Below are 17,285 nucleotides of genomic sequence, written 5' to 3'. Positions count from 1 at the left end.
GCTGACAGGTGTAGACCCACCACCTGGAGAAGACAGGAGTGCCCCAAGACCCTCAGGGGTGGGGGGCACCTCTCCCAGTTACAGGCCCGGAAGTCCGCCCCCACCCCCCAAACCCTCCTCCTCAAAGGCACTTCCTCTGGGTTGTTTATGTGCCTGCTGAGAAAGGCCTGAGCAGAGGAGCTGTCGGAAATGCCTGGCCCAGGCCCAGGCCAGGCAGATGGATGTCTTTCCCGTAGCCCATCACAGAAAGGAAGGGCTGAACTGTCCAGGATGGCTAGGGTGACGGCTGCTTTTGTGCCTGGGGCTCCATGGGACGGCAGAACACACTGTGGCTGCTCCAGGCCAGGGCCACTCTGGATGGGGCTTCCAGACAGTATTTCTAGTTCACCTCCATGTTAGCTCTATCAAGCTCAAGCAAAAATTACTAAAGCCATGGGTCCATAGACTTTCTAGCTTCTACTCACCCTAAAATACCTATTCTCACCTGCTCTATTCCTACTTTCTGGTTTGTGCTTATTAAACAATTTGTCCTGCTTTATTTCTTGTTGCCTTTCAACCAACAAGATGCAGATGCAACTATGATTCCATCCTGACCTCCCTATGCAAACAATCTCTCCAATGTGTCCTGGAACCTTACCAATTTGTCCCCAGCAGGGAAACAGAAACAGGCTGGGTATGCGGATCCACCTGCCAATGCCCATGTCCAGTGGAGAAGCAATTACAGAAGCCAGAACTTTCACCTTTTGCACCCCCAAAAGAATTTTGGTCCATACCCCAGAGGGGAAGAAATGTTTGTGAAAGCTCTGAAACCCAACTCCATCAGGATTCGGAGAGAGAAGAGGAAAAAAAGGACACTGGGAAGCAGTAACAGGTGTAGGTGTGATTTAGAAAGAGAAAGCAGAACCAAAGGGAAAATAATTGAGCAAATATATATAAGTATAGATAGTAATATCTGTGACCTTTGGAGAACTACTGTAGTTTCCAGTGGATGGGATGGGGGTCACAGAAATTGGTGGTGGGAACAATATAAAATTAGACCCCTATTATCTTATAATTTTGTAAATCAATATTAAATCACTGACTTAAAAAAAGACACCTGGGAGTTGGGCGGTAGCTAGCAGGTTAAGCGCAGGTGGTGCAAAGCACAAGGAACGGTGTAAGGATCCCAGTTTGAGCCCCCGGCTCCCCACCTGCAGGGGAGTTGCTTCACAGTGAAGTAGGTCTGCAGATGTCTATCTTTCTCTCCCTCTCTCTATCTTCCCCTCCTCTCTCCATTTCTCTCTGTCCTACCCAACAATGATGACATCAGTAACAATAATAACTACAACAATAAAACAAGGGCAACAAAAGGGAATAAAAAAATAAATATTTTTTAAAAGGACACTTTATTTACTTTATAGTCACTGTCTCTTTCCTCCTCTCTACCACTTGGCTAGAGCTACAAGACAAAAGTGAGTCCACCTGCCTATGGCCCAGGTGGCCCAGGAAATTCTGCTGATATCGAAGCACCTTCAGAAAGCTGGTCCCTTGAAACCAGACTGCCCTCAGCCAAGGAGGCACCATGTCAGTGGGAAGAGGGCACCCATGAGTGGTCAATCCCAATGGACACAGAGAGGGCCACCATGCACACTTATAGAGTCATAGCCCATGCACAGACACAGCTGCTTCACCTGGGTAGTGCATGGTCCTCTGGCCACTGTCAACCATTAACACCCCCCCAATAAAGTGGAGAAAGAAATCATGCCCAGCGCACCTGATTAGGCGCACACATTACAGTGCACAAGGACTCAGGTTCAACGTCCCAGTCCCCACCTGCAGGACTGAGGTTTCACCGTTGATGAAGCAGTGCTGTAGGTCTCTCTGTCTCTCTTCTCTCCTCCTCTGTCTCCCGTTTCTCTCTCAATTTCTCTCTGCCCTATCATATATATATATGTATGTATGTTTAAAAAGCTAATGTCTCATATGAAGTATATATACTCCATGAAATAGTACTCTGCAATCAAAAAAGACAGTATCATGTCTTTTGGGACAAAATGGATGGAATTGGAAGTGATGATGCTTAGTCATATAAGTAAAGAGCTGAAATGAAAGACAACTATGAGATGGTTTTACTCATGTGGAATCTAGAGAACTGAAACACATTTACTTTAAAAAAATAGCAGAAGTAAACAAACTGTCTCTAAGACTTGTGAGAACTCTGGAGGTTCTCGTTGGAAGAGTGGGGAATCACATCTTTGGAACTATAGACCCTGTAATCTTAGAATCTTGTAAGCCACTATTAAATCACTAATAAAAAGGAAAGAAGAGATTATGCCTCTATACCTAATCAGGATGGCTTGGCTAGTGTTGCTACGAAACACCCTAACTTGGGGAAGGAGACACTATTGTGGACCCTCCCAAAACCTAGATGGGTGTGCAACAGCCAGGAGCAACAGAGAGAGGCAGATGGTACATTTTCTCTTTTTCACCATTATGAAAATGGTCTAACAATTTTTTGTTATTAATAGTATGTTACAAGAGTGTAAGACTACAATGTATAGTTCCACACCATACCCACCACCAAAGTTCTGTGTCCCTACCCTCCCACCTCCCAATGACCAAACTCAACCAGAGTTCTCACAAGTCTTAGAAACAATTTGCTTGCTTCTGTATTTTTTAAAATTTATTTATTTATTCCCTTTTGTTGCCCTTGTTGTTTTATTGTTGTAGTTATTATTGTTGTTGTCGTCATTGTTGGATAGGACAGAGAGAAATGGAGAGAGGAGGGGAAGACAGAGAAGAGGAGAGAAAGATAGACACCTGCAGACCTGATTCACCGCCTGTGAAGCGACTCCCCTGCAGGTGGGGAGCCGGGGTTCGAACCAGGATCCTTATGCCGGTCCTTGTGCTTTGCGCCACCTGCGCTTAACCCGCTGCGCTACAGCCCGACTCCCGCTTCTGTATTTTTTGGGGGGAGGGGAGCAAGTTCATGTAAATCAGATCACTAGATTCCACATCTGAGTGAAACCATCTGGTAGTTGTCTCTCATCTCTTTACTTATTTCACTAAGCACAATTACCTCCCGTTCCATCCATGGATATGGAGATATATATATCCCGTAATTTCTTCAGCCAGTCATCTGTTGATGAGCATTTAGGTTGCTTCCACTCTTTGGCTATTTTGAATAATGCAGCTATGAACATAGGGGTGCATATGTCCCTTTGAATTAGTGCTTGAATAAGTACATTCACTCTTCATACCACTCAGCCACCTGAAACACCTGACCTCTCATGCTTTGTGGTATAAACCTGCCGACGCAGAGCCAGCAACATGCAGCCTTTGTAGCTGAAGCTTTTATGCTGAATTTGAGCATGGAGAAGCCAGGCTTTCCCCTCTCCCTGCTCCTCTCATGCCACCCTGGGAATCTGTTCCTCACAGACAGGGATGCAGACACAGCCACTGGAAGGAAAGTAAAAGCTGCCAGTGGCCTTTGGTGACAACCTAGCACAAGGAGACTGCGGATTTGCTCTGCCAGGCTGAATCTTCTTTCAAGCCACACAGTTCCCCACAGGAACCCAGCCTCATTAGATCACCCTTTCCTGTCAAAGAGCAGAGGCAAAAGCGCTGCCCTGGGTCTCAGGGTCTATGGGGAGGGAGACAGCATAGTGCTTATAATACAAAAAGATTTCCATGCTTGAGGCTCCGAGGTCCCAAATTCAATTCCCTGCACCCCCAGCAGCCAGATCTTAGCAGTACTCTCTGGCTTCTCTCTCTAATTAAAATAAGTAACTTTTTTTTTTTTTAAGGATGCTGTGGGGCTGTAGAGACAGCATAATGGTTCTGCCAAAGACTTTCATGCCTGAGGCTCTGAGGTCCCAAATTCAATCTTCAGCACCACCATCAGACAGGGCTGAGCAGGGCTCTGGGCTGAGACCAACTCACTCTTCTACTCTTTGGACAAACAACAGGGTGTGTGAAATGCTTTAGTGAGGAAATGTATTTGGAATCAAAACTTGCTATTATAAGACCACCTTCTGGTACACAATCACATCATAAGCTGGAGTTTCTATCTTCATTTCTTTTTTATTATTATCTTTATTTATTTATTGGATAGAGACAGCCAAAAATCAAGAGGGAAGGGGGATAAAGAGAAAAAGAGATAGACACCTGCAGCACTGCTTCACCACTTGTGAAGTTTTCCCTTTCAGGTGGGGACCGGGGACTCAAACCTGGGTCCTTACACATTGTAGCATGTGCGGTCAACCAGGTGAGCCACCACCCAGCCCCATCTATCTTCATTTCTAAGATAATCTGCCCAGCACTACACATCACACAGCTATTGCTATCTTGTCTCATTTAAAAGGATTTTATTTATTTACTTATCTTTATTATTAACTGCCACCAGGGTTATTGCTGGGGACTAGTGTCTGCATGACAAATCTACAACTCCCGGAAACCATTTTTCCTTTTTTCTTTTTTCTTTCTTTCTTCAACAGGACAGAAAGAATCTGAGAGGAGTGAGGGAGACAGACAGGGAGAGAGATAGAGAGATACTTGCAGTACTTGCTTCATCATTCTGAAACTGCGCCCCCTCCCTGCAGGTAGGGAGCAGGGGCTCAAACCTGGGTCCTTGCATATGGTAACATGTGTGCTTAACCAGGTATGTCACCTCCTAGCCCCCGTATTTATCTATCTTAGTGAGAAGTTAGAAAGAGACAACTCAGAACACTGGTCAGCTTTGTTTTATGGTAGTGCCAGGGATTGAACCTGGGACCTTAGAGCCTCAGGCATACTAATGATGTGCTCTTACACACTGAGCTATTCTAGCCCTTGTATCCCACAGCCCCAAAAAATGTCTTATGAGAATCTGCAGCTCAAGCAACATTGAAGAGCTTTAGACATCATCTCCAGAACCTGAGGCCAGCACCAAGTCCTCATGCCTGTCAGCTTTGTGCCTCTGACCTGCAGGGCTCTGAATCTTGGTCAGAGAAAAAATTCACTAGCAGCCCATCACAATGGCCCACATGCTGAGGTTTAAGAACAGCCTGGGTCTGGGGTTGGGGGTGGTGGATAAAATGAGCTGAAAATATGTAGAAAAACAAAAATCCCTCTCAGCTCAAAGCAAGCAAACAAAAGATGGCATTCACATAGTTGGAAAGTCATGGGCTCCCAAGGGGATATTTCTAGGCCAGTCTGCTTGGTGGGTGAGGTGTCAGGACAGTATGTCCACATCTTGTCTTTTCTGAACTTAATCACTCCAGTGAAGGAAAAGTTCTCAGCAGAGCCAACAGCAAGCCAAATGCTCACAGGCCAGCACTGTGAGAGGACCCCCATCCCCAGCCCACCCACCACCAATGTTTATTTTTAAATACATTTTGATTCATTCAGTTGTTCTATTCTCATTTTCTTTCTTTTCTTTTCTTTTTTTTTTTTTTGCCTCAAGGGTTATCCCTGGGGCTAGGTGGTGGCACTACAAATTCACTGCTCCTGGAGGCCATTTTTTCACTTTTTATTGGATAGGACAGACAGAAATAGAGAGACCTGCTTCACTATTTATGAAGCTTATCGCCTGCAGGTGGGGAGTGGGGGCTCAAACCCAAATCCCTCAACTTCATACTATGTGTGCTTAACTGGGTGCACCACCGCCTAGCCCCCCTTTTCCCATTTTCTTAATCCAAGGTGGAAATTGCTCATTTAAAGCATATATACGTGTGTGAGGGAGTCTCAGCTCACCAATACGGACTCATTCACTTACTATTAATTAATTTATTTATTTATTTAATACCAGGGCACTGCTTAGCTCCAGCTTATGGTGATACTGGGAATTAAATCTGGGACCTTAGAGCCTCAGGCATGAAAGACTTTTTGCAAAACCATTCTCCTGTCTCTTCAGCCCCACCAAGATAGATTCTACCACATAAATCAGAGTACTGCTTGGATACCATGATGTGAATTCACATGTACATAGCCACCTAAATAGAAACAAAATACAGAAGTGGAACTTTTTAATTTTTTTTAGATTCTACAGAATTCAAAGATGTAACCAGGGCTCCACACACATCATACAAGTTCTCTTTCAGAACATGCTTTTAGTCCCATTATAAACATTCTGAGTGAAGTCCTTAAAACTTCAAAGAAAAGCTAGTTGGGTTTGGCATGGAAAGGAGAGGCCTGGTAGAAGCATGCTGCCATTTGTCAAGTTTTGAAGAAAGACACCTTTTTCATTTTCCCTTTTCCTAAACTAGTTGTTCATGCTTTCCCCCATCAGAATATTCCTTTTCCTCCCTCTGGCAATGCTCACCTGTTTTGCCCTTGAGTACACACCAAGACCCTGCTGTCTGGTTTTTTTTTTTTTTTTTCAGTCTCATGAGTGCATCCTAAAATTTTCCTGACCCAGACACACACACACACACACACACACACACACACACACACACACCTACCTCTCCAGCCTCCATCCAAGCACAGACCAGCTGCGCCTGAAAGCCAGATCCCTACAAATACCAAATCCTGCTCTCCACAGAGACTCAAAACAGACACTGCAGATTTGTGGAGGCATCCTTTCTTCTCTCTGAAAGCTCAGTCACTGCTAATCACATGCACTATGGCCAATGTCATCTATAAACCCATCCCGTGATAATAATGTTGTAGAACCAGAAACCAAGAACTAAATGTGATGGGAATTCCACTTCCACTACACACACAAAAAAAAAAACTACTAAGGATTAATATAAAAGCTGAGCTATATCAGAAACATATATTTCCAATAAAAATTTTCCTCTTATTTTTTTAATTTGAAAAATATCATTCATGGGGCCAGGCGATGGTATACTTGGCTAAGCACACAAATTACAGTGCACAGAGATACAGGTTCAAGCCCCTGGTTGCTACCTACAAGGGGAAAGTTTCACTAGTGGTGAAACAGCTGCAGGTGTCTCTCTTGTCTCTCTCTTTGTCTAACACCCCCACCCCTCTCAATTTCTCTCTGTCTCTACCCAATAATAAATAAATAAATAATAGAATACAATAAAATTATCCTTCTTTTTCTGATATTTATTTATTTATTCCCTTTTGTTGCCCTTGTTGTTTTATTCTTGTAGTTATTATTATTGTTGTTATTGATGTCATTGTTGTTGGATAGGACAGAGAGAAATGGAAAGAGGAGGGAAAGACAGAGATGGGGAGAATAAGATAGATACCTGCAGACCTGCTTCACCGCCTATGAAGCAACTCCCCTGCAGGTGGGGAGCCAGGGGCTCAAACCAGGATCCTTACACGGTTCTTGTACTTTGTTCCACCTGCACATAACCCACTGTGTTACTGCCCAACTCCCGAAAGTATTCTTCTTAAAAAAATCATTCATGTGTCCAGGAGGTGGTACAGTGGATAAAGCATAGGACTCTCAAGCATGAGGTCTTGAGTTCAATCCCCTGCAGCACATGTACCAGAGTGATATCTGGTTCTTTTTCTCTCTCCTCCTATCTTTCTCATTAATAAATAAATAAAATCTTAAAAAATATAAATAAATAAATCATTCATTACAATTAAGTGTCAGCAAGGAGGTTCTGTCAATGACCGTCTTCCTTCATGTTAAACTTTGTTCTCTTTAGAGAAACTGCCCAACGGCTTTAAAAGTTAGCAAAGCATGATGATGAACCCTCGTGGAGAATTCATCCAGATTCAACTACCATCCACAGACAGACAATACTGTTTCAATGCACACCATTGCTCCCACCAAGATTTTTAAAAATATTTTATTTATTTATTATTTACTGGATAGAGACTAAGAGCAATTGAGAGGGAGGGGAGACAAAGAGACACCTGTAGACCTGCTTCATGACTCACAAAGCTTTCCCCCTGCAGGTGGGGACCAGGACTTGAGCACTGTAACAGGTGTGCTCAGCTAAGTCCAACGTTTCAGTGTGACATCAGAGTAGAGTCACATACAGTACAGTCATACACAGGGCACCTCATGTCCTCGTTTAAGTTTCCCCCAGTGGTGACATGTTGGCAGACTATATCAGGATGGGGACTCTAGTATAAACAAGACATCAATCCTTCCACCCCACAAGGACCCCTCACACAGCCCTTTATAACCACACTCATGTCTTCTCCATTACTACAAACTGGCCTTTCAAAGTAGTATAGACCTGATGGCTGACTGTGATGTCCCCAGGCAGGAGTGGAGTGGTGACCTGCACACCCTCTCTCTTAAACACATAAACCTAAAAGGAAAATAAAGCGTGTTCTACCGCACACTATGTAGACTTTGGGGGGATGACTGCATTAAAGCATCATCTTTCTTGATTTGTGTTATAAATACTTGTTTCCCCTCACAAAGCTAGAAATGGAACTTCCTTAAGACTCAGTAATTTCCCTCCTGGTGATATATCCCAAGGAGTCAAACACACTCATACAAAAAGATCTGTGTGCACCAATGTTCACAGCAGCACAATTTGTAACAGCCAAAACCTAGAAACAACACAAGTGTTCAACAACAGATGAATGGTTGAGAAAGTTATGATCTATACTCATGATGGAATACTAGTTAGCTATTAAGAATAATAGATTTACCTTCTTTGAACCATCTGGAGTTAAAAAGAATTATGGATGGTGTTAAAAGGAATTATGTTAACATAAATAAGCAAAAGTTAGGAGTATGGGATCATGCCACTCATAAATAGAAGTTGAGAAAGAAGAACAGAAAGGAAAATGCAAAGCAGAATTTGACTGAGTTTGGCATATTGCACCAAAATAAAAAAAAATTAGGGGGTAGGGAGGAGGTAGGGTAGATTTTTAGCTCCACTGTAGGGGAGTGGGTTAGGGACACAGACCTTTGATGATAGGAATGGTGTTACTATATACTCTTATTAACTTACACTCTTATCTTATAACTATTTAATCAATATGAGAGGAGAAAATAGATTGAATGTCTCGAGCTTTTTAATGCAAGACTTTAGTGAGTATATATTCCTTTAATCTAAGCTCTTAAGGTTTCAAATTAGTAAAGTGATTGAATTTTAAACACTGGGCTTAAATTATCAATACATTCCTAATAATAACTTTTAAAAAATATTAAATAACCTATAATAGTATACCAGGGAGACAGACAAGAAGCAACCAGTCTTGTCAGTACATAAGATATAGTTATTTGTGGGAGTCAGGCAGTAGCACAGCGGGTTAAACGCATGTGGTGCGAAGTGCAAGGACCTGTGAGGATCCAGGTTAGAGGCCCCGGTTCCCCACCTGCAGGGGAGTCACTTCACAAGTGGTAAAGCAGGTCTGCAGGTGTCTATCTTTCTCTCCCCCTCTCTGTCTTCCCCCTCCTCTCTCTATTTCTCTTTGTCCTATCCAACAATGATGACATCAATAACTACAACAATAAAACAAGAGCAACAAAAGGGGAAATAAATAAATATTTTTAAAAATTAAAAAAAAGATATACTTATTTGTAAATAGCATTAAATAACATAAATCATGGTAAGGTGTTGTATGGTACAGAAGAAAAAAAAAATTCATGAGCCCTTTAGAATATTTCTAAAATAAACTTCCTAGATTTTTCCAAAATGGAGGCCCCAAAATCTCATCTGCTATACTTTTACCTTTAGGTTTCTGATTATTAAACAAATTATTCTGCTTTATATCTTAATGCTTTTCAGCCAACATGTTGCAGATGCTACTATGATGTCAACCTGACTTCCTTGGGCAGATGACCTCACCAATGTATTCTGAAACCCCACCTCCCCAGCTCCCTACCCCACTAGGGAAAGGTAGAGACAGGCTCAGGATATGGATTAATCAGTCAATGACCATGTTTAGCAGAGAAGCAATTATAGAAGCCAGACCTACCACATTCTGCTCTCCATAAAGATCTTTGGTCCATATTCCCAGAGGGATAAAAAATAGGGAAGCTTCCAATGGAGGGGATGGGATATGGAACTCTAGTGGTAGGAACTGTAACCTTCTTATCTCATAATCTTGTTGATCATTATTAAGTCAAAAATAAACAAATAAATAGACAGTTGTTCCCCATTCCCTCCATTGTTAAGCAAACTTCATTATATGGATTTAATTAATCATTCACATGTGGAATTGCAATTTGGTTATTTCCAGTGCAGGGCTATAAAAATAAAGCTGGGCTAAGCCTCTGCATATAGGTTTCTGTGTGATCATAATGTTATTTCTCTGGGATAAAAGTTTAGGAGGGTAGTTGCTAAGTCACACAGTAGTTGCATGTTCAGTTTTATTTTTTGTTTGTTTTATTTTATTTTATATTCCCCCAACAACAGTGGGAGTTATCAGTTTCTTCACATCCTCTTCAGCACTGAACATTGCTACTCTTTTTAACTATCTGTTTTGATAGGTACAAAGTACTATCTCAGTGTGGTTGGAATTTGCATTTTTGAAGTGGCCAACATCATTGCACACTGTTTTTCTTCTCTTCTATCTTCTATGAATTGTCTCTTCAGGCCTTTTTTTCCCCTTTCCATTTCCTAACTTGCTGAACTCTGAAGAGTTCAAATATGTTGGAGAGCAAATGCCAGTCTGTATTGCATCCTCTTATCAACATGTTCTTTCCACAGCAAAAAAAAAAAAAAAAAAAAGTTTGATAAAGTATAATTCACTACGTTTCCATCAATGGGCTGTGCTTTTGATACTAACCCAAAAATTCCTGCCTAACTAGATCTCAAAAGATTTTTTTCGACTCTTTTATCTGAGAGTCTGATAGCTTTTACATACAAGCTTAGAATTCATTTAAATTTAACTTCACTATAGATGGAAGCTTTGGGTGATGTTCATGGTGTGTGTGTGTGTGTGAGAGAGAGAGAGAGATAAGTGAGGTTTCACTTTTGAGGTGTGTTACTAATTTTCCCCCATTGTTGAGCAGACTTCCTTATATAGATGAACCCAATTTAATTAGTCACCTGTGGAATGACAGGTTGTTTCCAATGTGGGGCTATAAAAACATACCTGATATTTTTATATGTCCACTATGTATACATACACATATTCACTGCTATCTTCACTACTCCTGGCTGGCTTTTTCAAATAGAAGGAAGAGGAGAGTGGGGGGCAGGGCAGGAAGACACCTTGGCACCTAAGCTTCAGTCAGTGTGTTAGTATTCTCACGCTGTGTAGCAGATCAAACACTGGTTAGTAGGTGTCCTCACAGATGAGCTAGCTTTTGGAGGCTAATATTCATGTTTTGCTATTTCACTGCGTGTGTGTGTGTGTTCCTGCCCTATTTTCTAAAATCCTGCTCACATCACTTGTTTGTTCTTGGAGGTTTTGCATGGATTTTAATAGGGTTGCTGGATTTTCAACACAGACAATCATGTAATCTATGTAAAAGGACAGTTTCACTTCTTCCAGTCTATTGTCTTTTCTTGCTTTCTACTGTAGTATGCTTTCATGGAACTTCCAGGACTGTTGTGGGACACAAATGAAGTCTGTTGTAGGATTTCTGTAGGCACTTTTGATGCAGTTGGGAAAAAAGATACCTGGGCAAGGGTAGATAGCATAATGGTTAAGCAAAGAGATTTTCAAGCCTGAGGTTTCAAAGTCCCAGGTTCAATCCCCTGCACCACCATAAGCCAGAGCTGCTAAGTACTCTGTTAAAAGAGAGAGAGAGAGAGAGAGAGAGAGAGAGAGAGAGATAAGAAAAAGATGTCTTCGGTTCAGTTTTGCTGAGAATTTTTAGTCATGAATGGGTGTGTCTTTTATTGAGCACTCCTTTTTGCATCTATCATCATGGGACTTTTCCTTTCTAGCCTGTTAATATGGTGGATCACAATGGAAGGATTTTCAAATATTAAATCAGCATTGCATCCCTGGAATAAATTCTACTCAGTCATAGCGTGTGAATATTTAAAAAAATATATACTACTGGATTGTATCCACTTGTGTTTTGTTACAGGATGCTGTGCCCATGTTTGCCTGCCTTTGTGTCAAGGTCCCATGGTGTTTGTAAATTAAATTGGGATATGCTCCCTTCTGGTTTCTGGAAGAGACTGGGTAGAACAAATGCTCTATCTTCAAATACTTGGGAATTCTCCAGTGAAATCATCCTGGCTGACATTTTTTTTTTTTGGTGGGGTGGGGGATGTAGATTACTAATGCTCTTTCTGTAGTAGCTTTTCACACTGTCTATTTCTTATTGGGTGAGTGATCATCCTATGTGTCTGTTGTGAAGCACTTTGTGCCTTTCTTTTGTCTGTAAAGCTTCAGCATATTTCTCTTGCTCCTAATACCAATAATTGTGTTTTTGTTCTTTTTTTCAGTCTTGCTAGAGTTTTGTCAACCTCACTGACATTTTCTAAGAACTAATTCTTTCATTTATTTTCCCTATTATTTCTGTTTATAATTTCAATGATTTTACTTATTAAAAAGTAAAATCTACCCACATAGAGTAGATCTTATTTTTCTTTGTTTAGGCACTGAGGCAGGAATTTAAATTATTCATACTATACATTTTTCTACTTAACATTTTTTAACTGCCCCCAGGGTTATTGTACAATGAACCCGCTGCTCCCAGTGGCCATTTTTTCCTTCCTTCCTTCTCTTTTTCCTTTTCTCCCTCCCACCTTCCTTTGACAGACCAGATAGAAATTGAGAAGAGAAGACCTAAAAAGACACCATAAAGTACTTAATCAAATAGTTTCTACTTAGACCTAGATGCCCTCCTCACCTACTTCCTAGTTCACTTCCCTCAATCACTCTGAGGTAACCTTGTCAGATTTAATAAGGACTACAAAAACTGGATAAGAGAAAGAGATGGGCATACTTTAATTATGGCTCTTTTGGACACTACTAGGCCGACTAGTAGGCCACTTCATCACCCGGGACCCTAGTCAGGGAATCCTGGGATTTCCACATAGACATGATAGGCCTAAACCTCTAACAGATCCCTCTCTACACCATCATCTCCATAGGGAACAGCATGGCAGACCCTCTTATGGGCCTCTATAGAACCTTGCACTCAATGTAGAACAATGGCAGGAACTACCCCACTCTCCAAAGGAAGACTACATCAGCATACTCTGCCACTAAATGAAGAAAGGTCTTAAAATGAGTGTAGCTATGACCATGGAATGTGAGCTCAGACCTATAGGGATGCAGAGGATACACAGGTTCTTGTGCTGAATCTGGACCCCAAAACAGATCCATGGGGTTTACAGTTAACAGTATTTATAAACCTTTCCCATATTTTTGGGAGCTACTCTCTGCCCCGATCCAGCTTTCTAGTCCTATTCCTCACCCTGACACCATCTCCCCAGATAATACTTTCAGCCCACCTGCATGCTAGCATCAGGCTCAGGCAAAAATTAGTAAAGTCATGGGCCCCTTGGAATACATCTAAAATAGACTTCCTAGCTTTTTCCAAAATGGAGACTCCAAATCTCATCTGCTATATTCTTGATTATTGAACGATTTGTTCTGCTTTATATCTTAATTCTCTTCAGCCACCAAGTTGCAAATGCTACCATGATGGCAGCCTGACTTCCCTAGGCAGATGACTTTACCAGTGTGTCTTAAACTCCCACCTCTCCAGAGCCCTGCCCCACTAGGGAAAGACAGAAACAGGTTGGGAATATGGATCAACCTGCCAATGCCCATATCCAGCAGAGAAGCAATTACAGAAGCCAGACCTTCCACCTTCTGTTCCCCACAAAGATCTTTGGTCCATACTCCCAGAGAGATAAAGTGGTGAAGCAGGTCTGCAGGTGTCTATCTTTCTCTCCCCCTCTGTTTCCCCCTCCTCTCTCCATTTCTCTCTGTCCTATCTAACAATGATGATATCAATAACAACAACAATAATAACTACAACAACAATGAAAAAGAACAAGGGCAACAAAAGGGAAAATAAATAAATAAATATAAAAAATTTTTTAAAAATTGGGCAGGGGAGACAGCATAATGGTTATGCAAACAGACTCTCATGCCTGAGGCTCCTAAGTCCCAGGTTGAATCCCCCGCACCACCATAAGCCTGAGCTGAGCAGTGCTCTGGTGTTTCTCTCTCTCTCCTCTCTTCATCTCTCTCAAAAATAAAATTAATTTAAAAAATTAAAAATTTTTTTTAAAAAAATTAAAAAGAATGTCTTCTAAAAAAAAATAAGTTATGGGATATATATTCCATGGAATACTACTCTGCAATCAGAAAAGATGATATTGTGTCCTTTGGGACAGAATAGATGGAACTGGAGGTGATTGTGCTTAGTGAAATGAGTTAAGAGATGAAAGACAATTCCTGGAGGATTTCTCATATATGGAATCTAGAGATCTAATTCACATGAACTGGCAAAAAAAAAGTCGATGTCTCTTGTTGGGCATCACGCCAGCCCCCCTGCTCCATCTCTGATACTATGGTCTATTTCCATAATCACTGTTTTGCCTGAGACCCACCCTGCCTGCAGGGTATTGGTTAATCCCACTGATTAGAACCTTCACAACAGCTGCTATGGAAGCTTTCTACCTGCGTGCTCTTTTCTCCACCCCTTCTCCTAGCCATTTCCTTTTCCCACTTGCCACTTCCGGTTAAAGATACATATAAAGGCATTGTCTCTGATCAATAAAGGCATTGCATTGCATTCCCGCTCTGAGTTCCTGGTTCATCTCTCCTGCGTTGCTGAGAAAGCAGCTGCCCAGGTTGGCTCTGGTCAAGTTCTCTCCAACCCAGAGAGCACATGCCCAGGAAGAAACACCCTCATGCTAGCTAGCCCTTGCCCGGCATTCTCTTTCCTAGAGATCTGCCTAATGATCTTATAGCAGATGCCATTATTTGCCATCACCAGAACAGAAAAGCAACAGCACAGAGAATCTACAATTGCAGATAAGAGTGACTGGAGGGGCTGGGTGGCAGCACACCTGGTTAAGTACACATATTATCATGCACAAGTACCCGGGTTCAACTCCCTGGTCCCCACTTGTAGGAGGAAAGCTTCACAAGTGGTGAACCATTGCACAGGTGCCACTGTCTGTCTGTCTCTCTCTCTGTCTCTCCCCCTTTTCCTCTAAATTTCTCTCTGTTCTATCAAATAAAAATAAACTTTTAAAAAAAGTGACTGGAAAATGTATATAGGGAGCTAGGTGGTGTTACCATGTGCAAGGACCTGAATTTGAGCCCCTGCTCCCCATCAACTGGGGCAAAGCTCTATGAGCCTTGAAACAGTGCTATGGGTATCTCTCCCTCTCCCCTCTTGATTTCTCTCTGTATCTAGTCAAGAAATAAATAAAATCTTTTTAATAAAATATATGTAGAGCCTTAGTTAGACACACCCCCATCTGCCCAAGACCAAGCCATCCTGTCCTGAGTCAGGAAGGGGCATTGAGTCATCCCATGCCATACATAAAGGTTCCCACCTCTGGCAGGTACACCAGATGACATCAAAGTGTGTCAGGTGTCTCAGAGAGAGGACATGGTCATCACAGAGATGGCGGGCACTGCTCTGGAAGAGATGCAGAATGCTGAAGGTATCAGGATTGTCTATCTTGCTCACTGCTACCCCTCCCGGCTTGTTCTGTAAAGGGGTTCGAGCTGCTGCTAGAAAATAGCAAACATCGCGGAAGGTAGATAGCATAATGGTTATGCAAACAGACTCTAATGCCTGAGGTTACAAAGTCCCAGGTTCAATCCCCCACACCAACATAAGCCAGAGCTGAACAGTACAGTACTCTGGTTAAAAAAAAAAAAAAAAAGAAAGAAAATAGCAAACAATAAAATCTTCTTTGGCTTGAGCTTGGGGTTTAGGAAATGTGGATTAGGTGCATAAAAATTACAATGGGAAAATAGGAGAAAGGGCTGAGGAGACAGCATAATGGTTATACAAAGAGACTTTCATGCTTGAGGCTCCAAGGTCTCAGGTTCAATCCCCAGAACCACCATAAGCCAGAGCTGAGCAGTGCTCTGGTATCTCTCCCGCCTCCTCTCTCTGTGTCTCTCCTTAAAATAAACAAATAAAATATTTTTAAAAGGCAAGTAGGAGAAAAAGGCTAGCTAGAGGTGTGGCAGGAGCCATAAGACATTTAAACTCAGCTACAAACAAGTGCAGGACCTGGGGAAAACTGCATGATTGGGTGCAGGGAGAAGACCAAGATAACCAGGTAAAGGACAAGCAGGATAAGACAGCGACTTCCGCCAGACATTCTTTTAAGTAACCTCTCATACCCACAATCCCTTGTGAGTTTACAAACACCATCCATATGCTAATTATGTTCTTGCACTTTGCTCCACCTGCGCTTAACCCTCTGCGCTACTGCCCTCATATGTTCCCCTCATATGCTAATTATGTTCATGTCCCATAATTTCTTTGGCTCACTGTAAGGAAAAAGGGTGTCCCCAACAGGGATGGAGAGACAAAGCAATGACACTCTTACTGATCTGCAGGACTCAACACCATGCCCTCAATGGCCAGACCCACCTTCTCTTTGGAGGTGACACAATATGGAAATACTTCTGCATGAAATGCCCCATAGGTCCCTGGGGACACAGCCAAGTGACACTGCTGACACTGCTTACCGTGACCTCCTTTGTACAGACTATTGGCGCTGCCCATCTGTGGCCCTGAGGGGCTGTATGGGGAATACTGGGGGGATGTCGTCATCACTGGAAAAGAAGACAGAACAAAGGCTCATGGCCTGCCCTCTCCTAGAAGCAGGGATCTGCCTGGTGTGGGGTCAGTAATCTTCTTACCATAGGGGGTTGCTGGTGACACAGGGAATGCCGGGGTGGGGGACACTGCCGACTCACTGCTGCTTTTGGGGGGCAGGAAGATCCGGCCGTCGATGCTGTGGAGATCTTGGGGGTACGTGGTGATCACAGCCTGAAACAGTACAGGGGAGTCAGCAGAGGCTCCTCCAATGGCGAGACCCTGGCTTAATGAGTCAGGAAGCCCCTTAGCTCAAGCCTCTGAGCCTGCCTCCTGCCTACCTTCATTTCTCCAGACTGTACTTTTTCTTACTCGGACTCAAGCCCTTATTTTCACCGCCCCCCCCCCTTCTCTATTTAAATACATTTTCTACTTCCAGTGGGAAAAAGGAAATAAAAGAATACTTTAAATTTAAAATTCTCTGTGATTTGGGATGTCTGTCTTCAACTCTGCTAAACCCTTTTACCATATCTCTGGAAGATGTTCTTTATAATTTATTTACTTTTAAAAGAAAATATTGCCACTGGAGCTCAAGGCCAGCACTACTGCTCTGGTGGTGACCATTTTCCCCCCTTTGTTTTATTTGACAGGAAACAGAGAAAACAAGAGGGCAGGTGGATACATGAGAGAAAGAAACACCTGCAGACCTGCTTCACTG

At 42.4% G+C, this 17,285-nt stretch overlaps 1 protein-coding gene across 10 annotated transcripts in view; it reads right to left on the bottom strand.

The window, feature by feature from the left end:
* The window catches only part of TNS3 (tensin 3), a 210,935-nt gene that overhangs the window by 49,088 nt on the left and 144,562 nt on the right, over positions 1–17,285 (bottom strand). For 9 of the 10 annotated variants that reach the window (XR_009544704.1, XM_060171560.1, XM_060171561.1 and 6 more), the window contains 2 exons: positions 16,672–16,801; positions 16,498–16,584 (listed from right to left, as the gene is read on the bottom strand). The exons of the other annotated variant lie outside the window; for it this stretch is intronic. Coding sequence is in view for 8 of the 9 variants with exons in the window: in XM_060171560.1 (XP_060027543.1) it covers positions 16,498–16,584; positions 16,672–16,801 (217 nt within the window). In the remaining variant the exon portion in view is untranslated. The remainder of the gene's footprint in view (positions 1–16,497; positions 16,585–16,671; positions 16,802–17,285) is intronic. 10 annotated transcript variants of the gene reach the window in all.

This window comes from Erinaceus europaeus, chromosome 14 (assembly GCF_950295315.1).
Source record: "Erinaceus europaeus chromosome 14, mEriEur2.1, whole genome shotgun sequence".
NCBI lineage: Eukaryota > Metazoa > Chordata > Mammalia > Eulipotyphla > Erinaceidae > Erinaceus > Erinaceus europaeus.
This window is presented reverse-complemented; position numbering and strand designations above follow the sequence as displayed.